The 25,051-nt window shown below is 29.6% G+C and overlaps 1 protein-coding gene and 1 long non-coding RNA gene across 3 annotated transcripts; one reads left to right on the top strand and one right to left on the bottom strand.

The window, feature by feature from the left end:
• Positions 1-253: 253 nt before the first annotated feature.
• On the top strand, positions 254-7,956 carry LOC123264130. The gene is made up of 3 exons (XR_006509277.1): positions 254-444; positions 4,990-5,206; positions 7,494-7,956. It is a non-coding gene; the product is annotated as an uncharacterized LOC123264130 (long non-coding RNA).
• Positions 7,957-12,633: 4,677 nt separating this feature from the next.
• Positions 12,634-25,051, bottom strand: LOC123264129 (chromatin-remodeling ATPase INO80). Of its 2 annotated transcripts, none has more exons than XM_044727266.1 (13): positions 24,670-25,048; positions 24,399-24,551; positions 24,204-24,307; positions 20,019-23,261; positions 18,796-18,923; positions 18,503-18,597; positions 18,023-18,095; positions 17,778-17,936; positions 16,879-16,981; positions 16,578-16,690; positions 16,239-16,454; positions 15,137-15,446; positions 12,634-13,209 (listed from the first exon to the last, which is right to left on the bottom strand). In XM_044727266.1, the coding sequence occupies exons 2-13, from the start codon at positions 24,530-24,532 to the stop codon at positions 12,923-12,925; spliced, it is 4,965 nt and encodes a 1,654-aa protein (XP_044583201.1). In that variant the 5' UTR covers positions 24,533-24,551; positions 24,670-25,048; the 3' UTR covers positions 12,634-12,922. The 2 variants fall into 2 exon arrangements, with proteins under 2 accessions (XP_044583201.1, XP_044583202.1); XM_044727267.1 differs by lacking the exon at positions 12,634-13,209 and adding an exon at positions 13,930-14,163 and having other exon boundaries at positions 24,670-25,051.

The raw sequence follows: 25,051 nt of genomic DNA, 5'->3' as shown, positions 1-25,051 counted from the left end.
ATATAAACTCTTTCTCTTTTTCATTCTATAATGCTACTCAATTTACTTATATTTTACGTTGTCATACACCTGCCGAGTATAGGACCCGTTATCGTCCTCATTAAAACAATATAAGTCGAAGAAAGAAAAAAAATAATTATTTTAAAAATATTTTTTCATTGAAAATAGACATGTGTAGGTAGAGATATATACCTACAGGCTAATATAATATATATATAAGCTGGAAGGTCTTAAGAGTATGATTTACAGAGCACCTTTCATATCTGAGGAAAATCCAAAAAATAATCGGAAGCCTGGAAACCAGATGTACCCGTCATAAAAACAACCTTCCAAGGTCCAAAAACATCTGGAATTTATTGTACGCTGATGAAGCGCTTTTCGTATTATTTACGTCTGGAATTTCCCTGTTGAACCCAGTACAGCCTGTAGGATTTTTTTCGCCAGGTATGCTGTGCCCCTATGGGACACGAGCTGTGGGCAGTATGACCAGCACATGTAAGAGATTACCCATTGTCCTTACCAGTTTCGGCAATCCAAAATAAAGCAATCTTTTATTTGTACGTACATTTAATTCTCCAGAGGATTTTTTTATCGTGGAAATAATGCCTGCAAGTAATGGACGTACAGTGCATTACGTGCTATGCTGTTAGAGGAGGAGGGGGAGGAAGGAAGCAAATATATGCATGGTTGCACGCGTTTCTACACGAAATCTGATTCCTTAGTTTTTTTTCATCGTTTGTATATTAATCTGCATTATTTTATAGAAGACCTTAAGGTTCAATTCAGTAAGGATTCGTACAGGATTTACGATAGTACTTTTTTTTTAAGGAACCTTTTATAGAAATAAAAATAGAGTATGATTTTATGATATTAAAATTAGCCGACGTTCAAAAATTTTTTATTAATTAAATTATAAGTGAAAAAATACTTTAAAAAAATTGCACGGATAATTTTTAAAAATTTCTACATGTGAAATTTTTTTATAATAATTTTTTCATTAAAAAAAATTATAAAAATTCTCAGTTGTAATTTAATTTTCATTAATTATTTAATTTTAATTTTATTAATTAATTTTTAACTAATGATTTATTTTTTTTTAATTAATAGGTAATCTTCTCAAATTGTTTATTTATGAAACTGAAGTTGACAGGAATTTTTTTAGAATTTTAAAGTAATTTAATTATTAGTGGCAATTTTTAAAAGTATTTTTATTATTGCAATTGATTTGTTGTAAAATTTTTTTTAATTTACAGCTGTTAGCTAACTTCAGTGTTATGTTTATTTATTTTTATGCGATAGTTCGTTCGATACTCCGATTGAACATTTTTAAATTCTGTAATACATATTTTAATTTATATTTTATAACAACTATAATTTTGATAAGACTTTTATAAAAATTATTGATTAATTTTTACTTAAATTTGATTTTTTCTTAATAATTAATAATAATTTTAATAATTATAAAAAAAATTGTCAAGTGAAAATGAAAAGGTAATATTCAAGTTAGCAGTAACAATATTTAATTTTATTTAACAAAAATATTTGTTCCAAAAAATTATCTTTAAAAAATTGCATTTTTTATTTGTTTTTTAAATTTCCAGATATCAATTTTTTTGACATAATTTATTTGTTATACAATTTTTTAACTTATTAAATATATGTTACATTAATTTTCAAAATTATTAGTGAAAATTTTTTTAAGTATTTTTTTTATTAAAATTGATTATAAAAATTAAAAGAATTGACAGCTTTTAGCTAACCAGTATAATGAACCTTTAATTTATTTAATATAATTTTATATGACACTGAAATTAACTAAATTAACTGACAGAAATTTTTTAATAATTTTATTGCAATTGAATTACTATGAAAAGAAAATTTAATTAAAAAATTTCAATGTGAAAATTGAAAGTGGAATTTTTTAAAACATTTTTTAATCCTAATTTATTTTTATGAAAATTAAGTTAGCCGACATCTAAAAATTTTAATAATTTTTTTTCTATTAAAAAAATTTATTACAAAGAAAGAAAAAAAAATTTTCATTTGTAAAAAACTTGAAAACCTATAAGTGCAATTTTTTAAAAATATTTTTTAGTTATAATTTAATAAATGAAAAATAATCAAAAGATTAAATAGGTCGGCTAACTTTACTGTTATTTTATTTTTTATAAAAATTATAATATTATAATTAATAATTTTGCTAGATAGATAGATAGATATATTTATTTATGCCAAAGCCTTAACTGGCCAGATGGCAAAAGAAAAGTTTACATTATATTAAAATATTTTACATATTTGATGCTTAATTTAACGATATTTTATAACTTAATAAATACTTAACTTAATGTATATTTTGACAGAGTAAAAGAAGAATATAATTTAACAATACAGATTGAAGAATAACTTAAGATTTAAGTAACATTTTTGTTTGATTACATAGTTTTTAATGATTTAACTGAATTTAACAGACAATTTTTAAATATCAAGTTCGAAGAGATAATGAAAGATTTTATTCTTAAAAATATCAATACTAGGCGCTTTGACTAGATCCTCTGACAACTCTTCCCAAAGACGAATGCAGCTAACAACAAAAGAAGATTCATAAACAGTCGAGGTAAAATTTGGTACTTTAAAATTTATAAAATTCCTTTTTGCTGCCAGTCTTTCAGAGCGTCTAGTATCTAAGTCTTCAATAAATAACTCACGCAAGTAAAGAGGTTTGCCTATGCTTAACAGTTTATAAAAGTAACATGCTAAGAAATAGATTCGACATTTACTTATGGATAGCCATCCAAGCTCACGCCTAAATGGTGTAATATGCTCGTCTAATTTTGCTAGAGTATAACTTTGACAATAAATTTATTTTTTATTTTAGGAAATAAATAAAATTGTCAACCTGAGATTCTGATGATCAAATCTGTCACCAGCAGATTCAATCAACTAAATAGAAATAAATTTGACGGATACGAAACATTTAAAAGTGACCTCTTGATATTAGACCGGACATTTGAAAAAAGGGAAATGTATTTTAAATGTGAAAATAAATGACTGAAACGCTCCAGGAAAAAAATGCATCTCTTGTTATATAATAAAAAAAAATATAACAACAACAACAATAAACGTTGAGTACAATAACAGGATTGAAATGATTTAAGAAAGAATGAATATAAAAAAGGTATTAGGAAATAAATGAAATAAAAGATGTCGAGAAATTGACATCTGGGAAAATTTAGTGGCTGGTGGGAGTTGATCTGCTCTGCTGAAACTCACAAAGGTGGCTGGGACGCTGAGCAGAGCAGAGCCGAGAGGGAGAAAGAAGTAAAAAACAGTGACTCGAGCACCGAGTAAGAAACTGGAACTGGATGAGTCGGTGGTTCCTTTTCTTCCTCTCTTTCCCTCGTTTGGAGCAGCGTACAACTTTACTCGGTACTGTAACTCCTCGTGCATGCTACGTGGATAAGCTGCTGCCAAGTAACGGCAGATGTTCCGAGTAGAGCTCAGTTGTTGGCGCGTGCCCGCTGCCACTTGGCTGCAATGCCATCTGCCCCTTCTCTCATCCACCCATTTCCAAACTTTTATTCTTCTTTTCTTATTCTTCTGAATATCAACTATTATTTTCATCACATCTTTATTTTTTAGCTTTTAGTTTTTAGGCTAGGCTTATCTTAAACTATAAATCTCCAGGACACATTTATTATCTCACTGATAAATATACCGAGGCGCTCCGGCTGCACCTATAAATTACATGTACTTTAATTGATCTTCTAAGATATCCGAGAAGCTGAAGCTGATGGCTACTATCAGGAAAATTTCATCTCTTAATAATAAAAAAAGGTTTTAAGCATGCATTTATTAGCAGATGGAACGAATGCGACTTTCACTTTATCAGAAAATAATTATCTGTTAAAGTTTTTGCCAATTTTTTCTTGATAATAAAATTGCCAGGCCTAAAAATTTTTATGATAGTAAAATTAGCAGATATTTAAGAATTTTTTTAATAATATATTCTAAGTATATTAGTAAAATTAATAAAATAGATAATAATATCTATATTATTGAGAAAATAAGAAAAATTTTGAGTCATTGCAAAGGTCTTGATTTGAATTTGTGCCTTTTCAAGGTTTCATTCTCACCGAAATTTATTATGATAAGTATTTGGGCTGCATTAGAAAATGCACTACCTTCAGATACATGATTAAAAAATGACCTTATATCTTGTGAAATATTGACATTTTTAAAGATATAAGCTCATCCCAGTGTTACACTCATCAAGAGCTTTCATTTGAGTACCCACATCAATTTTTCATATATTTATATATATTATATATACGTATATATGAAAAATATATAAAAAATGCATGTGGGTACTCAAATGAAAGCTCTTAATGAGTGTAATATTAAAATGAGTTTATATCTTGAAAAATGTCAATAATTAAGAAATGACCTTGTATTTTGTGAACTATTGACATTTTCAAAGATATAAGCTCATCTTGGTGTTACATTCATCAAGACCTTTCATTTGAGTACCCACATCAATTTTTCATATATTTTATATATTTATATATATATTATATACATAAATATATAAAAAATATATCAAAAATGCATGTGGGTACTTGAATGAAAGCTCTTGATAAGTGTAACATCAAAATGAGTTTATATTTTGAAAAATGTCAATAATTAAGAAATGACCTTGCATCTTGTGAACTATTGACATTTTTAAAGACATAAGCTCATCTTGATGTTACACTCATCGAGAGCTTTCATTGGAGTACCCATATCAATTTTTCATATATTTTATATATTTGTACATAAAATATATAAAAAATGCATGTGGGTACTCAAATGAAAGCTCTTGATGAGTATAACATCGGGATAAGCTTATATCTTTAAAAACGTCAATAGTTAAAAAAGTACAGAGCAATTTAACTAAAGTCATTTTAATATTAATTTTGATGTCATTATAATAATTATTTATAAATTTTTTAGGTCGAAATAAAAACTACCGTACTGAATCGCCAGAGAAGAGACTGGAGCAATTTCGCCAAAGATGACTCGGAGGACAAATGCTGCATGCACCAGTTTGCTACACACGACACCGTCTGGCGTTTAATGTGCACGAAATGAAATACCACCTCGCCACCTGCCTCATCATCCAGCATCCACATTACCCGCCTGGACAGTATATATATATATTCACCAGTCGGTGGGTATTCTGTACATGTACGGTGTTTATTTATGCGGAAAGTATTCCCGAATTTACACGAGACACGTGCCAGAGCTCTTGTTACTCTGGGGATATTCAATACAATTAATGCCAGACTGATTCTAAGCGGTATGTAGTATTGGAATTTTGGAATTGCTAGATACTCTGGGCGATATATCGGGGCCGCTTCAGGGTGCCTGGGTTATTTTTAGGCTACCATCGATAGTTTTGAATAAGTAGGATGAATAAATGGCTGAAAAAGCAACAGATGGTCGCGGGCTTGACAGTCTGACGGATGCTGCCAGCAGATCTCAATATATGTGCTGCCTTCTGCAGCGGACGTATATTTACAATGTACATCTTAGACATCATTATCATCATCATCATCATTATTTGCTCACTCTTTGTGCAAATGGCACGTGGCTGTTTATATATTTTTTTATATATAAACTTTCACATTAAAAAATTACAATAATATTTTATTTTATTGATTATATTATTTCTTCTTTAATTTTTTTATAAAAAATCTTTAATTAAAATTTTTTTCACTTTATAAAATACAATTTAATTGATAAATTTTTTACATAAATAATAAAAGAAGAAATAATTAAAAAATTACAATAATATTTTATTTTATTAATTAAATTATTTCTTCTTTAATTTTTTTATAAAAAATTTATAATTGAAAATTTTTTTCGCTTTAGAAAATACAATTTAATTGATAAATTTTTTATATAAATAATAAAAGAAGAAATAATTAAAAGCTTATGAAGATATAATCTTAAAAGTAAATAAAAAAAATAAAAATCCGTTGATAAATAATCTCATAAGAAGAAATGCATAGAAAAAGAAAATAACATATAAATATTTTATTGTAGATAATAAATAAAGAAGCAGCTGGTAGTAGTTGTTAATAAACATTTAAATTGAGATAGTTCTTGACAAACTTACGAGAGGAAGCAAGGTGAGCAAACTCTGATGATGAGTAAATAAGTGTCTCACCTGGCGATAAAAAGCTTTTTTAGAGAAGAGAATAAAATAAAAATGTATGTAAATAATCCAAAATAATAAAATATGAATAAAAAAAGTAAATTATCAAGTAACAGCGACGGCCGGGGAGTCTTGGGTGTTGCTGGCAGGTGCCTAAAAGGAGGTGCAGAGATTCGATTACTTGGCGATCGCGAGCTTGACGCCCGGGTGATCCAATGTCGGCTGTATAAAACTATCTTCCTCTTTATATATATATATAGATATATACAAGTTGATACGAGGGGATTTTAAAGGAAGTGGGCATAGGTCGAGGGCAAATGCGGCTCTCTGTGTACGAGATCTATAAAGGGTCTCAATTCTGGCTATTTTTACTCCACTGTCTTAATTTAATTGAACATCGGAGTTAACGAACGCATTTTTAAACCTAATTATTCAATTATAAATTCTAGAGTCTTTAGAAAAAATTGTTTGATTTATAGTAGACTTTACAACCTCATTATTTTTATATAAATATAGAATCCAAGAATTATTCATTTATTTTAAAAAGTTTTAATCGTACTAACTTGTGAACTATAAATAAATAAAATTTTACTTTATTAAATAATGACTTTTGTTAAATTGGACTGTACTTTCTTAAATATTGATGTTTTTAAAGATATAAGCTCATCCTGATGTTACACACATCAAGAGCTTTCATTTGAGTACCCACATGCATTTTTGATATATTTTTCATATATACATATATATAAAATATATAAATATATGAAAAATTGATGTGGGTACTCAAATGAAAACTCTTGATGAGTGTAACATCGGGATGAGCTTGTATCTTTAAAAATGTCAGTAGTTACGAAATTACAGTGCAATTTAACAAAAGTCATTATTTAATAAAGTAAAATTTGATTTATTTATAGTTCACAATTCACGGCAGTCACATAGTGCAAGGTTGCTAGTTAAAACTATTTCTTCATAAATTTTAAAAATTTTTTCTTGAATAAAAAATTATTCATTTCTTCCCTTTATAATAAAAAATTCAAAATTTCATTGAATTAAATTCAATATTTCCAAAAAAGAAAACCTTGTTGATTCCCAAACAAAATTTAGTAACAATTGATAAAAAATTTTTCCAAAAAATCAAAGCCATGCAAATGAAACCTCCATCCATCATAAAAGCGTGGATCTTTAAGATTTTTTATATAAACTCAACTGAATAGAATTTCTACAACTGTCTGAAAGATAATTCCAGTCTCTGGAATAAATTTAAATAATAAAATTCATCCTCTTTTTCTTCTTCTAGGTCTGTAAGCTTTGAGAGACAACTCGCGCGACGCCATCGATGTGCCCAAGATGCCAAGAGGAGGGACAGCTGCCGTTCTTCTCATAACATCTGGCGGTATCCGATACTTATTGCCACGCGCCACTTGCCCCCATACGCTCAACTTGTGTCTTCTTCCCAGTCCTCAGAATAACCCACCGAAGTTTTTCCTTTTTACCTTATACCTTATACCTTGCTACGGTACCTTACACCCTATAACCACCTTTTCCTTTCTTCCATTACTATACCACTGTACTCGACATTCATCTTTGGTTCAAGCTTGATATTCAGCTCTTTCATCCATCAACAATGGTACTTTTTGCTCTATATTCAAATTACCGTTTCCCAGAATAAAAAATTATCCACATCCTCATCCTGATCTTCCATATCCTCATCATCAAGGTTTAATACAAATTTTTTGGATTTTTATTATTAAATTAATCAAAAAAAAAAATTAATTTTAAATCAGCTGACAATTTTTTAATTTTATTTTAAAATTGAAATAATGAAATTGCTTTTATAATTTTTTTAGAATTTTATAATAATTAAATCATTGTAAAAAAATTTTTAGAATCATTTTTTTTTTATATAATTGATTTTTTATAACAACTAAAAAAATTTGACAGCTGTCAGCTGACCTTACTATTATTAAAAATGCTAAAAAAAATTTTAAGTAAAAATTAAAAGTGCAATTTTTTAAAAATATTTTTTTTCACCATAATTATAAAAATCTACAAAATAATCTGCTGTTAAATATTCTAGCCTCCAAAATCCTGAATAAAAATTAAATTAGCCATCTAAAAATTTTTAGAATTTTTTTTTCTGAAAAAATGATTAAAAAAAATTTTCAATTGTAAAAAACTGGAAAAATATTGTGTGAAATTTTTTAAAAATATTCTAATTTAATAATTAAACAAAAATCAAAAAATTAAATTAGAGCAAAAAAATATTTTTTTAAAATTGAACTTACAGTTTTACAAATGAAAATTAAAAAAATTTTTTTTTATGATTTTCTCAGTAAAAAAAAATTCTAAAAATTTTTAGATGACAGCTAACTTAATTTTCATGGCTAACTTTAGTATTATAAGTCCTGAGCGATGCAATTTTGACAGGTAAGTAAAAGCTAGCCTAAAAACAAAAATAAAATAGCAAGTCTGAATTTAAAATTGCACTTAATATTATTTAAAAAAAATGACTAGCAAGCTGTCCTTGAAATGGTTGCGCTTGGGAGCGGAGGCTTTACCGACTCTCCTTATTCTTTATTCCTCTACACTGTCCTCCCCAATCTTAACTCTTATTCAGCTCTGGCATCATCCGCCTTGTCGTTGTACTCGTATGCTGGTACGACGAGCCACGAGGGGTGTATATACGCCGTGCTAACCCAACTACGTCGTTACTCGTTACTTGTGTAGTTTTTAGTAGTAATAATAACAACAATAATAATATAATATAATAGTTGTAGTATTATGAAGTTGTATGGAGGTTATGAAGCAGTAGTAGCACAGAAAACAGAAACAAACTGGGACCGAGACGGTACGACGGTAAATACGCTACGCGTAAGGAAGCGTAACGCCAAGTAAACTCTTGAGTCGAGTAGCGAGTACTCCACTAGATATAAGTGTTGTATGTATGAGTTGAGTCTCTGACTCGCGACTTCCGGTAAATATACAGGAAGTACGCTCGGTGCCTTCTCGGCCGACGCCAATGCCGATTCTAAGACTAACACCAACACCACTTTTTACTTGTCATACTTTTACTACTTACCTTATTTACTTATTTTCTATTGTAAGACATCCCAACTATTTTTATCAATTACTCCAAACAATTATTAAGTACTTTTCATTAAATACAAGTCACTCTTAATTGTCATTCTTATTTTTTGTCAACAGATTTTTATAATAATAAAGTTAGCCGACATTTTTGATTTTTTTATTTTGCTTAATTTATTAAATTATAACTAAAAAATATTTTAAAAAAATTGCACTTATAGTTTTTGAAGTTTTTAACAAATCAGAGAATTTTTTTGTCATAATTTTTTAATAAAAAAAATCAAAATTTTTTAGATGTCGGCTAACTTTATTTTCATCAGATTTTTCAGGTTATTTAACTGTCAAAATTTTTATAGGTTTACTAACCTTATTTTGTAGTCCAAGATGTCTTCTTTTAATTGCAGGTACAAGCTTTTGAAGAAAACAACACAAACTTTAAAAAATCACTTAATTTTTCTTCAAATAAAATTATTTAGTATTTAAAAATAATTTACTTTTTAATTAAATGCAAAAAATGTCAATCAACACTATAACTTTGTTTTTAATTATTAAATTTAAGGATACTGAAGTTAGCTTGATGCTTTTTAGAATTTTTTTTAATAAATAAATTATTAGAAAAAATTCTACTTGTAAATGTGTTAAAAATTAACGTTTTTTAAGTAGTAATTTAATTATTGTAAGAATAACAAAATGGCAGCTGTCAGCTAATTTCAGTTTCATAAAATTTTGAATTTTGTTTCTAATTTTCGCCACCAGGCAGCCGATAATATCCAACTGTCAAAAATTTGGCTCTATCTTCTATCATTAACCCAAGATGTTTAATAATAATTGCAGGTACAAGTTTTTGAAGAAAACAACACAAACTTTTAAAACTCACTTAATTTTTCTTCAAACAAAATTATTTAGTATTTAAAAATAATTTACTTTTTAATTAAATCCAAAAAATGTCAATCAACACTATCACTCTGTTTTGAATTATTAAATTTAAGAATACTGAAGTTAGCTTGATGCTTTTTAGAATTTTTTTCAATAAATAAATTATTATAAAAAATTCTACTTGTAAACGTGTCAAAAATTAATGTTTTTTAAGTAGTAATTTAATTGTTGTAAGAATTACAAAATGGCAGCTGTCAGCTAATTTCAGTTTCATAAAATTTTGTTTCTAATTTTCGCCACCAGGTGGCTAATATTATCCAACTGTCAAAAATTTGGCTTTATGTTCACTATATTCTATCTTAAACCCAATTTTAGAGTCCAAGATGTTTAATAATAATTTCAGATACAAATTTTTGAAGAAAATAAAAAAAACTTGTCAAAATAATTGAATTTTTCTTAAAAAAAAATTGTTTGTTAAAAATAATTTTTTTTCAAAAAAGAAATGAAAGTTTGGCAGATATTTAATAATTTAAAAATTTTTTAACAAATAAATTATAGCAAAAAAAATTGACAGAAATTAAAAAAAATTAAAAATGTAATTTTTTTGGAACAAATTTATTTGTTAAAAAAAAAATTAAAAAATTGTCAAGTGACTGCTAACTATAATCTCATAAAAAGAAGCATTTAATAAATTTAAGAAGATGCAAAAAACATCAATGAAGAATAAAAAATTTTGAGGTGAAGTATTTTAATGACAGTCTAATTAATTACCCTTGAATAAAAATAATTATTATAAAAAGAAGACAAAATAATAAATAAAACATTGTAAAGAAGAAATGACATATTGAAGAAACAATCGAGAACACATACATAAAATAAAACGACTGTTCCGGTGAAGTAACAGTTTGCATGAAGTTTATTGCCACCTAAGGAGTTTACCGACCCCTTGGTTCGTCTTCTTTATTTATTATTTATTCATTAGGCACGTGCGAACTGGCCAACATACCGGACGCGCTAATAAGTTATGCATTTATTATTATATACAATACACATCTACATGTATATATATTAATTAGAGGTACATGTGGAGTAATTTAAACTACTAGGTTGTAATGAAGGTAGACATTAATAAATTGGCAATTTGGGTAATTAGTTAAATTTCCACCAACAATTAGAATAATAATAATGATAATCCATTATTAATTAATTCATTTAATTTGATGTTTATTGCTGATGGTATTGAATGATTTTGGAAGATTATTTTTACAACGAGCAGGTGCAAGCGCACCAGTTCCGTAATCATTAAATGTACTGCTATATCCCCGTTTGGTTTGTTGTTATTATTGTCATTATTTAATGTGATTATTTATATTGGTGAAAATAAGTGGTATGCCGGTAAATATGGCATTGCCGACTACTATACGACCCGCATCGAGAATAGACACTCGAGCGAGGTCGTAGGACGTACAGACCAAAAAAAAATACCAAACAATAATTTATTCGACTACTGATTGGCTGTTCTGGTAATTTCGATGCTAAACGGCTTTTAAATTTCTCGTATATTTATTTTATAATATAAATGTACTTGATCTTATTACTTTGAGTGAAATAATAATTTTTTTTTATCGAGTTTTACACCTGCCATTAATGTCCATGTTTACAAGTACCACTACACCCAAATACCATTACCCTTTAATGATATTTACAAGTGACATATTTATATGCATTATTACAATAATAATCATAGTAAATATATTAATATATTAAATTTTACAATAGGCTACTAAACAATTCAAAAATTTTATGCGGCTCTAAAAAATCTATTAAGGTAAAAGACCCAGTTATTGACACTGGCCTAGTTGTTTGACACTTGTAATTTTATTCTAATTAAAAAATTTTAATTTTCTCAAAAAATCAATTATCTTAAAAATTATATTTATTCATTTATCAGAGTTGATTTGTTTTTTTTTTAATTGAAATAAAATTGCAAGTGTCAATAATTAGACCAGTGTCAATAACTGGGTCTTTAAGCTGAAAAAAACTAAATGGTTAAAACAAACTACAGAATAAATTGAGTCAATTAGTTCTTAAGCTTTAATTGTTAAAATTTTTATGCTCAAATTATTATTATTATTTTAAATTAAATACTATTAAAAAAATTTATTTAATTATAAAATTTTAAATATTAAATAATTATTAAAAATTATTTCTTCTTTAAAAATAATAATTATTATTATTATTATAATAATAAATGTATTTTTGGAATTATTATTATTACTTTTGAATACAAAATTAAATTTTCAATTTTTAATTTAAAAAAAAATAATAATAATTTAAAAAATACTTTTATTATTATTATTATTTTAATAATAAATGCATGGTTTTTAAAATCTATTCTTAAAGTTTTGGATTAACGCCAAATTTTCAATGAGGTCGCTGCGGCTTATGCGCTTACTCTAAAAAAAAAATAAATAATTTACAAATTTAATATTTATTTAAATAAATAATTGATCTTTTTTTTATATTTGTATGTAACCTATTTACAGATGATAAAAGTATAACATGTACTTATATAACTAAGCGTGTTTTTTAAAGAAAAAAAAAATTTCATTTTTCATTTTTAAAAATTTAATATTTAAATAAATTTCGTCAATTTAACTAATAGTTTATCGAATTAATAAACTGAAATTAAAAAAAAATTGTTGATTAAAGTGTAATTAATTTTTTACAGGTGTTTTTATGTACATGCGCCTAACTATTGCGGTATTAAGGATCTTGATGAGATCTTTGCTGGGTGTAGAAACCAAAAGGCCGTGATTCTGATGAGGACGACGGAACTGAGTCGCTGATCGGGGATTTTCTTTGTACAGACAGCTGATTGAGACTCAGAGGGACTGGTAATGGACGCTGAATCCTTTTGGGGTGTCCTGGAATTCGGTGACCCTGGTGACCGGGTCCAGCGGGTCTTAGTCGCGGTCGTCCTGGTCCTCTACGGATTGATAAGGATCCTCGGCCTACGGTATTTACTTCACTAATGTTTCCATCGTCAAAACCTTTAATAATAATAATAATAATAAAAAAATAACAATAATGAAAAAAAATACTACTAATAATCTATATTATTAAGAGAATAAGAAAAATTTTGTTTCCAGGATATTATGTCAATTTTTTATGATGAGTATTTAGGCTGCATTCGAAAATACTTTATCTCTAGATACATAATTAAGAAATCACCTTGTATCTTGTGAAATATTGACATTTTTTAAGATATAAGCTCATCCCGATGTTACACTCATCAAGAGCTTTCATTTGAGTACCCACATGCATTTTTGATATATTTTTCATATATACATATATATATATAATATATATAAATATATAAAATATATGAAAAATTGATGTGGGTACTCAAATGAAAGCCCTTGATGAGTGTAACATCGGGATGAGCTTATATCTTTAAAATATATATTATATATATGTATATATGAAAAATATATCAAAAATGCATGTGGGTACTCAAATGAAAGCTCTTGATGGGTGTAACATTGGGATGACTTTATATCTTTAAAAAGGTCAATAATTAAGAAATTACAGTGCAATTTAACAAAAGTCATTGTCTAATAAAACAAAATTTTTAATTATTATTATTATTATTATTGTTATTAAAAAAACTTTTTTAGGAATAAAATAGTGAATAAAATGGATCAGTGAAATAACGATTAAAGAAAATAAACCATTAATAAAAATAAGAAAGTGAAATATAAAAATTGGCAAGTGTGATAAATACGATTCAGAAGCCAGTAAATGAGTAACACACATCAAAAACTTAAAAGGAACGTATACAATAATTGCAGCTGCCTATATCACAATGCACCTGCGTTATCGACGACTCACACACACAGACACACGCTTACTTTAGGTTGGAAGAGCGTAATATGAGGCCCCCTGTCTTATATTTCTTCGTTACCCCCTACCCGCCATCCGTCATCCGTCACCATCCAATCCACCTATACATCTAAATCAGAAGACATCTTTTACTTTAAATCTCGCTTCAAGTATCAAGAGCAGAAATTACTAATCAAAAATATCAAAAAGAAGAACACTCTATTGGTCTAGAAGGGTTGTATAAAATGAAGGGCTTTAAAACTCTATCTATCAAGTTAATAAAAAAAAATATTGGCTTAATATCAAACAGACTAGTAAAATAATACAAGGTGAGTAAAATAATATATATACAGTATATATATATTATATATCTATATGATAAAAAGAACTGATCCGTTTAAAGATTAGTATAGTAGCTCGCACACAAAACGGTAGATTGGAGATGACAGAAGTAAAGGGGACGTTTAAATAATCGCACAATACGTCGGGTAAAAAACGAGCGAGCGACTATGTCTGGTAAGAATAAACTAGAGAAGAATATAATATAATAGTCTATGGGGGATATATATCGAATGTGGGGAGATGTCAGCCACAAATGTTTGCTACACTTGCTGTTACAGTTACTATTATCATTACTGCGAGCGCACATGTGCGCATAAGCACATATCATCTCACAAGGGAATTTTAACTCTCTGCACTGTATTTTTCTTCACCAGGAAAAAAGCCAGGGTTCATTTCTCCGGTTAAAATATATAAAAGCATTTTGCACACCCCAAAAGGATGATGATGGGAGCTGGGAGCCCCCATGAGAATTTCCTCGAGTAGCAAGTGCACGTAACAACTGCTAGGGGAAGATTAAATGCGCGAATTAAATAACGTGACGAATTCACTGTGGATTTCTACGCCTGAAAAATTATTACAAATAACCTTTCCATTCTCTGTAAGTACAATAGACTTTTTTTTTTTTTTTTTTTTAATAATCCGATCAATCAGTCTCTTGTTAATCTCTTTAATACTTTAAACCATTTTTATACTTTAGAAGTATTTGTTTAGGAATTATATATAATAAATTGTATTTATTTATCTGTTTAGTACCTTGAGAATTATCACCAGACGTGGATGAAGATACAGAGTGCAGCGTAGCAGCTGAGGATTTACCTGGAGGATGAAGCATCAATCCTCTACCTTTTCCTGCGATTGGTCCTCCCCGTCGAGATCCTCGAGGTCGACCACGCTTGCTGGTGCCTCTCATTGAGGGTCTGATTCTCATGCCGCTGGAGGCTATGCCGTAGTTCAGGTGATGGTTGAAACGAGCGACTTTTGGCGGGGACAGGGAAGTCGAGCTTCCTCCTGATGTTGAGTTGTTGTCTACGTCAACTACTAGTCCTTCGTTGCTTGTTTCGTCCTAGTTAATGATAAATTATTTTTATTTATTTCTAGATAGATAATTAAGAAATGACCTTGTATCTCGTGAACTATTGACATTTTTAAGGATATAAGCTCATTCCGATGTTACTCTCATCAAGACCTTTCATTTGAGTACCCACATCAATTTTTCATATATTTATATATATTATATATATGTATATATGAAAAATATATCAAAAATGCATGTGGGTACTCAAATGAAAGCTCTTGATGAGTGTAACATTAAAATGAGTTTATATCTTGAAAAATGTCAATAATTAAGAAATGACCTTGTATCTTGTAAACTATTGACATTTTTAAAGATATAAGCTCATTCTGATGTTACTCTTACCAAGACCTTTCATTTAAGTACACACATCAATTTTTCATATATTTTATATATTTATATATATTATATATATGTATACATGAAAAATATATCAAAAATGCGTGTGGGTGCTCAAATAAAAGCCCTTGATGAGTGTAACATTGGGATGAGCTTATATCTTTAAAATATATATTATATATATATGTATATATGAAAAATATATCAAAAATGCATGTGGGTACTCAAATGAAAGCTCTTGATTAGTGTAACATCGGGATGAGATTATATTTTTGAAAATGTGAATTGTTAAGAATCTCTTATGAATTATCCCGTTTATTAATTAAAAAATTGTTTTAGAGTGATTATTTAAATGAAGGATTTTTTTTTTTATAATCAGAATGTTAATTTGCAACACTAAAAATTTAGCAACATAAAATTATGAATAAATAAATAAATAAAAACCTCTGATTTAACAGGACTAAGTGAAGCTCTGTAGTCCTCAGTAGTATCCACCGACTGTGAAAAATCGTTACTAGCCGTAGTAGAACTCGTAGTCGTAGCTGTATTAATAGTAGTAGTTGCAGTTGTCAGAGTACCGGAATACTCATTACTAGCATCTGCCGTGCATGTATTTACTTTTTCAACGGAATTGTTCTCTAGACATGGTTTTTTTGGATCCTAGAAGTAAAAAATAAAATAGTTAAGTATTTTATTTTTTTAATATCGATACGATCAGTATGAAAAAAATTTAGGGGAGAAAGAAGCATTAAATGGCCCACCCTGAAGGGCGTGAATTTTTACCTTGAACGGAAGCGCGGTTAACTTCCTCTTCCGGTCTTTCTCCTTATGATGTATACTTGGCTCAATTCGAGAATCCTCTGTGTACTCTTTTCTCTCCTCGCTTCGTTGACTGTCTGAAATACAATATATATGTACATAAACCGGTAGATAATGTATATGTAAAGCTTCTGATTTTGCTTATGCCTATCACTTTAATTATCATATTTTTTAAATGCAAATAATCAATCTTATAAATCAAGATTTATTTACTTGCTCTACGGAGATAGTTATTATTACCAGCAATTATTTTTGGCATACTTACATTTAGCCTCTATCTCCTCATCGTCCAACAACAAAGAAACAACTTCTTTTGGCTTTAGAGTGTCTGGTTTGAAGTTTCCTCCACTTATTACCATTCGCTGGATCTAAAATTAAAAAAAAAATTATTACTTGTATTAAAAAAAAAAATAATAATAATAATAACTAGCAACTTGTGAATTATAAATAAATAAAACTTTGCTTTATTAAATTAATGAATTTTGTTAAATTGCATTGTAATTTCTTAACTATTGACCTTTTTACAGATATAAGCTCATCCCAATGTTACACTCATCAAGAGCTTTCATTTGAGTACCCACATTCATTTTTGATATATTTTTCATATATAAATATATATAACATATAAATATATAAAATATATGAAAAATTGATGTGGGTACTCAAATGGAAGGTCTTGGTAAGAGTAACATCGGGATGAGCTTATATCTTTAAAAATGTCAATAGTTCACAAAATACAAGGTCATTTCTTAATTATTGACATTTTTCAAGATATAAACTCATTTCAATGTTACACTCATCAAGAGCTTTCATTTGAGTACCCACATGCATTTTTGATATATTTTTCATATATACTTATATATAACATATAAATATATAAAATATATGAAAAATTGATGTGGGTACTCAAATGAAAGGTCTTGATGAGTATAACATCGGGATGAGCTTATATCTTCAAAAATGTCAATAGTTCACGAAGTACAAGATAATTTCTTAAATATGCATCTAGAGATAGAGCATTTTCGAAAGCAAATTTTTAATCATAAAAACCTATTTTACCATATAAATACACTGGCCACAAAATTTTCCTTATTCTCTTAATAATATAAATAATAATAATAATTTAAAATTAAATTAATAAATTATTCTTAAATAATTTTATACCTCGCTTTTTTCTCTTGCTCGTTGCAAAATTCTCTCTTCAATAGTTCCTTTACAAATAAGTCGGTACACAGTTACTTGTTTTGTTTGTCCTAATCTATGAGCTCTGTCCATAGCTTGCTGATCGACTGTTGGGTTCCAATCACTGTCGTAAAAAATTACCTGTTAAAAAATAATTAATTAAATTTTGTTATAATTTTTTTGTTGAAATTTTAAATTAATAAATAATAAAATAAAAATATACTTACAGTGTCGGCAGCAGTTAAATTTATTCCCAAACCACCGGCTCTGGTACTCAATAGAAAAACAAATATATCGGCTCTGAAACATAAACCCGTATATGAATTTGAATAGCCCGACGAATAAAAAATAATCCGAGCAAAAAATATATTTGAATATCTGTATGCAAATTAATGCGACAGTTGAAGGTATTCAATTCAATAGGGGGCTAAAAAATATTTAACGATTTTATAATAGTTTTATAAAAAGATTTATATATTTTTATTTAAATTGTATTCTCGGATTATTATTCATTTATAAATCAAACAATTGATGAAATTCGAATCACCGGAGATTTTATTACTCGTAAATTAATATTTAATTAATATTCTGGATGAATAAATGGATATTTGAGAGCTGTGCAAGTAATATCAATTTTAATTACGGACAATTGATATTACTGATTGTTTTATTACAATGAAAGGATAAGAATTGTTTTTTATAATTACCTTTTTTGAAAATCAGCTACCATGTCTCGTCGGTCGGAGATTTTTGATGATCCATCTAATCTCATAAATGTATGTTTACGATGATACATGTATTCCTGTTAATTATTTTTATTAATAAATTTATCATTCAATAAAATAAAAAAAAAATTTAATTCAATTGTTTATGACCAAAAATAGAAGCTCCAAATTAAAAAAAAATTATTATTCACATTTTATAAAATTTTAAAAATATTAATAGAAAATTCAAACTCAATTACTTACTAAATTTTTAAAAATAAATAAAAAAAACAAACCTCCAACAAATCAATCATTTTAGTCATTTGAGAATAAATAAGTACTCTGTGTCCTTGTTCTTTCAATCTTCGCAAAAGATTATCTAAGACAGCTAATTTACCAGCATCTGTCACCAGAGTTTGTTTATCTAAAAATAAAAATTTCTTAAATAAATAAAAAATTTTCAAAATTTAATAAAATAATAAATAATACTGAAGCTACCTGACAAAATTAATTTCATAAAAAAGCAATTACAATAAAAAACTGATCTTAAAATATTTATAAATTTTAACATATAAAGGTTTTTTTTCCCAATAATTTAATTACTAAAAAATTAGCACTTTTGTTAAATTGCAATGTAATTTCTTAACTATTGATCTTTTTAAAAATATAAGCTCATCCTGATGATACACGCATCAAGAGCTTTCATTTGAGTACCCACATGCATTTTTGATATATTTTTCATGTATACATATATATAATATATACAAATATATGAAAAATCATGTGGGTACTCAAATGAAAGCTCTTGACAAGTGTAACATCGCGATGAGCTTATATCCTTAAAAATGTCAATAGTTCATAAGATACAAGATCATTTCTTAACTATTGACCTTCTTAAAGATATAAGCTCATCCCGATGTTCACTCATCAAATGCTTTCATTTGAGTACCCACATGCATTTTTGATATATATATATATATATATATATATATATATATATATATATATATATATATATATATATATATATATATATAAATATATAAAATATATGAAAAATTGATGTGGGTACTCAAATGAAAGGTCTTGATGAGTATAACATCTAGATGAGTTTATATCTTTAAAAATATCAATAGTTCACAAGATACAATATAATTTCTTAACCATTGACCTTCTTAAAGATATAAGTTCATCCTGATGTTACACTTATCAAGAGCTTTCATTTGAGTACCCACTTGCATTTTTCATATATACATATATATAGTATATATAAATATATAAAATATATGAAAAATACATGTGGGTACTCAAATGAAAGCTCTTAACGAGTGTACCATCAGGATGAGCTTATATCTTAAAAAATGTCAATATTTCACAAGATACAAGGTAATTTCTTAATTATGTATCTAGAGATTATTTTCGAATGCCTAAATTTTTCTTATCCTCTCAATAATATTATAAAAAAATTTTCAATATTTTTTAACTTCTGTTAAAAATGCTCAATAAAAAAAAACCATACCTGGAACAATAATATTCGACCACCCATTAACAGGATAGCAAGCAGCCAGTCCTCCCAAAGGTTCATAAGAAAAATCCACAATCGAAGTAGGCGAATTATCAAGAATATTAATCTGCGACACAGAAGTCCTATGAAAACTCTCCACATCAGTATCAAAAACCCTGAGCGTCCTCTCAAACCCAGTCCAGAGTACATTCTGCTCAAAAGGCCCAGCACAAGCTTCATGCCTCTTCCAAGCATATGCCGCTGCACTGCTACTAACATACAACTTCCTCGGACTGGCCTTAATCTTCTCATTAGTATCACACAAGAACCTCGGTATACTCGTGGGCTGGTATTCCCTTGTAAAATCCGGCCGCTGTAGATGCCGGTGTTCCGGCAGGAGGACAAACTTGCTCTCTTCACAAATCTGAGGCTTAATTCCAGGGACAGTATTCACACGAACAGTATTCAACTTCAAAGAAGTATTAGAAACATGTTTGGTGCTCCTCACGATCCTGTGAGCCATAGTTTCAGGCATCGCGTGGATCACATGAGTCGTGTGCGTGTAAAAAGGTTCTCCTTGGAAAATCTTTTTAGTAAAAACCAGCTCAGAAATATTTACAATATTAATCATATCTTCCAGCACCAATTGCCTGGGAATTATCATCAAATTTATTCGACCTTTCTCTTCAACACTCCAATCTTCCCAGTATTTTATCTTCCTGACCCGTTTTTCCAGCAACGAAGCCTGATAAAGTCTATAAAGGATTCCAAAGACAAAAATACGGTGCAATTCAACTGGAGAAATATTCATCAACCTAGTAAACGCTACAAAATCATCAGTATCATGATTCAAAGACTTATTAATGTATTCAGTGTTAAAAACACTAAATTTATTAAATAACAAGTGCTCTTTAGAAGGAACCGAGTCAAAAATTAGCGATTTATAAACAACTGCTGGTACTTGATAATCAATTGTCTTAAAAAACAGCGGCGATTTCGCATCTCGTCGCTCAAACAATTCAGGATGATTGCAAACTTTCCTGAACTGCATGACTAGATTCATAAGACTCGACGTAAAATTCTTGTCATTCTGCGGAGGATTTTCCCCATTGCCACCAGCGCCAACAGTATAATGCAGCAAATCTTCAACTCTAATCTTCTGCTTCAACGCTGAATAAAGCAGCTTCTGCCTAGTAGTCAAAGGACAATAAACCATGATCTCAATCTTATCAGACAGTTCATTCTCCACGTCTTTCTTAATCCTCCTTAGCATAAAAGGTTTGAGAATCATATGCAACCTGGACAAGTGTTTCTCATCAATGCCAGTCTTGTTTTCAGCATGACTCTCAATGTCCTTGGAGAACCACTCGTTGAACTCATCATGGGAGTCAAATAAAGTCGGCATTATAAAGTGCAGCAGCGCCCAGAGCTCAGCCATGCTATTTTGAATAGGAGTACCACTTAACAAAAGCCTATTGCGGCAGCTGAATCCTAACAACAGCTTCCACCTCATGCTGCTTGTGCTCTTGATAGCCTGGGCTTCATCCAGGATCATATACTGCCACTTAATCCTATTAAAGTACTTGTAATCCGTAATTACAAGCTGGTAACTCGTGATGACAACGTGGAAGGAAGCGTCCTTAGTGTGCAAGTCTTTAGTGTCCCAAAATTGTCTTAAAATTTTTCTCTCTTGAGGATTGCCCCAGTAGGGAACCACTTTGAAGCTGGGAACGAATCTAGCCATCTCTTGCTGCCAGTTGTGCAAAGTAGAAGCCGGGGATATGATTAAGAAGGGTCCCCAGACGGAGTAGCGCTCAGCGACGTGGCAGAGGAACGCAATTGACTGGACAGTCTTGCCAAGACCCATCTCGTCGGCGAGAATCCCACTGATGCCTTGATCGTAGAGATTAGCAAGCCAGTTCATGCCTTTCAACTGATAACCCTTGAGGTTTCCCTTGAAGATCGAGGGCTGAGGATGCTCGAGGTTCTCTGGTGTATCGCTCAGTCGAAGTTCCTGGGAAACTAGCGGAGATATCACTGCTGGTGCGTTGGAGAGTCCAGAAACTCCAGAAACACCAGCAGCGCTATCGAACTGCCTTGTGCGGGCTCTCTCGTGATCAAAAGCCTCAGTGGCATTCTTCTTGGCCTTCTGCTTCATCAACTCACTATCATAGTCATCAATTCCAATCAACCTGGGATTCTTCTCTTCATCAAGCTGGTTGAGAATCCTCAGCTGCTCCTCCGGAGACACTTTCCCGATTTTCTTGGACATAAAGTGGGCGTAGAGCTCCGTCTGGGTGATCAGAAAGTTCAGCTTCCGCTGCTGACGCTTAGCCTCTATCAATTCCACGTCCATCTTGCGCTGCTCTTCAGCTTCTTTCTCCAGACGCTTTCTTGTTTCGCGTTCAACCCGGTCGTAGCGCTTCCAGTAGGACTGCATTTCTCTGGTGAGTCTCTTTGCGCGCCAGAGAGTCTCCTTCATGTTCTTCTGCGACTGCATGGCCTTCTGCCTCCAGTATTTCATGCAATTTTGCGAGAGCTTCTTGCAGTTTATCAGCATCTCTTTGTGGTTGTTTATTTTAGCACGCTGGACCTTGCCCAGCTCCTTCTTGGACATCATCACCCAGATCTTGCGGCGGCGCATCGCCATCACTTCCGGGCTCTTGGTGTTGTGCTTCTTGCGGTTGCGAGAGCGCTGCTGGTGACGGATCATCCCGTCCAGGTCAGCCTCGTCCAGCTCTTCTTCTTCTTTTTTTATTTTCAGCATTGATGTTGACATTGTTGTTGCTGCTGTAGTTGCAGAGGATCCAGATGTTGAAGCTGTCATCTTGCCCCACTCATTTTCGGGGTAGTCATGCTCGTCGCAGATGTTTGTGGATGATTTGGTGTGATTTGTTTTATCTTTTCGAACCTTGGTAAGCTTTTTATCAGACTTTTTTTCTTTTTTCTTCTTATTGCCTACTATCAGAGTCTGGTGCTCTGGAAACCGGTCGCAGCTTGATAATAAACCCGCGCCGTAATACTGATACTGAATGTTTTCGGGTTTTTGGTAGAACCTTCCTTGGTATTTTTTACGAAGAATGTGAAATTTTAGCATGTTCTGGAAGTCTTGCTCTGTTATGGGACCGTCAGTGTCCGAGGACTCGGATATTGACACGCTTTCAGTGTCTGATTCGGAGAGAAGAATGTCTTGTAGCCATCTTCTTTCGTCGCCTATTTTTGACATGTTGTACAGTCGCAGCTTGTTCATCCGTTCTTCTAAAAATTATTTTAAATATTTAAGTTTGTATTAAAGCTAGATCTAGAAAATTATTTTTAAAAATTACATTTACTAGCAACCTTCAGTCACTATTTGACTGCCGATTGTGAACTATAAAAAAATAAAATTTTGCTTTATTAAATAATAACTTTTGTTAAATTGCACTGTACTTTCTTAACTGTTGACATTTATAAAGATATATGCTCATCCTAATGTTACACTCATCAAGAGCTTTCATTTGAATACCCACATGCATTTTTTATATATTTTTCATATATACATATATATAATATATATAAATATATGAAAAATTGATGGGGGTACTCAAATGAAAGCTCTTGATGAGTGTAACACTAGGATGAGTTTATATCTTTAAAAATGTCAATAGTTCACAAGATACAAGATCATTTCTTAATTATCGACATTTTTTAAGATATAAATTCATTTTGATGTTACACTCATCAAATGCTTTCATTTGAGTACCCACATGCATTTTTGATATATTTTTTATATATTTATGTATATAATATATATATATATATATTTATATATATTATATATATATATATATTATATATATATTTTTATATATTTTTCATATATACATATATATATATATATATATATATATATATATATATGAAAAATTGATGTGGGTACTCAAACGAAAGGTCTAGATAAGTGTAACACCAAGATGAACTTATATCTTTAAAAATGTCAATAGTTCACAAGATACAAGGTCAATTCTTAGTGTTAAAGTATCTAGAGATAGAGCATTTTCGAATACAGCTTAAATATTTATCACAGTGTCATAAATTAGCAGACATCTGACAATTCTTGAAATTTTTATAACGAATCAATTATAAAAATAATTCATACCCTTAATTGTTTTTTGATTTCTACATGTAAAATTATTTTCAATAATTTCTTTTTCTATTTACCTTCCTTGTGATTTAAAGTATTATTGGCATAAGTATCAGACCCATCGGAAGAGTCTGAAGATATTGACTTATCATCATCGTTATCATCGTTATCTCCTTCGTCACTATTTAAACAACAAATAATAAAATTATTAATTAGTCAATTAAAAAAATAATTGACAAAACTATCAAGTAAGAAAAAAATTAAAAATTTACTGCAAATGATCCTGAAAAAGATGATTAACTTGAGATAAAAACGGCTGGACATTCAAACTTCTCTCGAGTCTTTGCAGATGTAAGGGGATTGCCATTTGAACCTGGACCCCCGGAGAACAATTTTGTTCATTCATTTTTTAATAGATCTAACTCCTGGAAAAAAAAAATATAATTATTAACTGACAGTGAGGTTATGAACCAGCGTAATTAAATTCAAGTGTTGATAATGTGAAGATAAATAATTAGATTCAACAGAATCATAATAACTTACTTGATTAACATATAAATATATTTATATAATAAAAATATTAATACAGAAGTTCCGACGGGATAATTATCACCGTTGAAGCATAGCCGAAAATACCAGAAAGGATGGACATTGCATGACATAAATCAGCTCACGATAGTTAGTTTTTCGACAGTCAATATTAAGCATTTGGCGTACTGCGGCGTGCCGTGGAAACTATTAAAAAATTAGCCCGTTAGTGGGCCCGCTCTTGCTGTTGCTACTGATGTAAAAAATAACATCATTCACCGCCATTGTTGTTTTGAGTGAGTCGTTTGTTTACATTTCACTGGTTAGATGTCACTACCATAGAATTTGTCAAAACTGATAAAAGTTTTTTTTCTCAGAAGGTAAGAGTTTAATTTTT

The sequence above is a fragment of the Cotesia glomerata genome, linkage group LG4 (genome assembly GCF_020080835.1).
Source record: "Cotesia glomerata isolate CgM1 linkage group LG4, MPM_Cglom_v2.3, whole genome shotgun sequence".
Lineage (NCBI taxonomy): Eukaryota > Metazoa > Arthropoda > Insecta > Hymenoptera > Braconidae > Cotesia > Cotesia glomerata.
The sequence above is the reverse complement of the archived record's forward strand: the minus strand, read 5'-3'. Positions and strand labels throughout refer to the sequence as shown.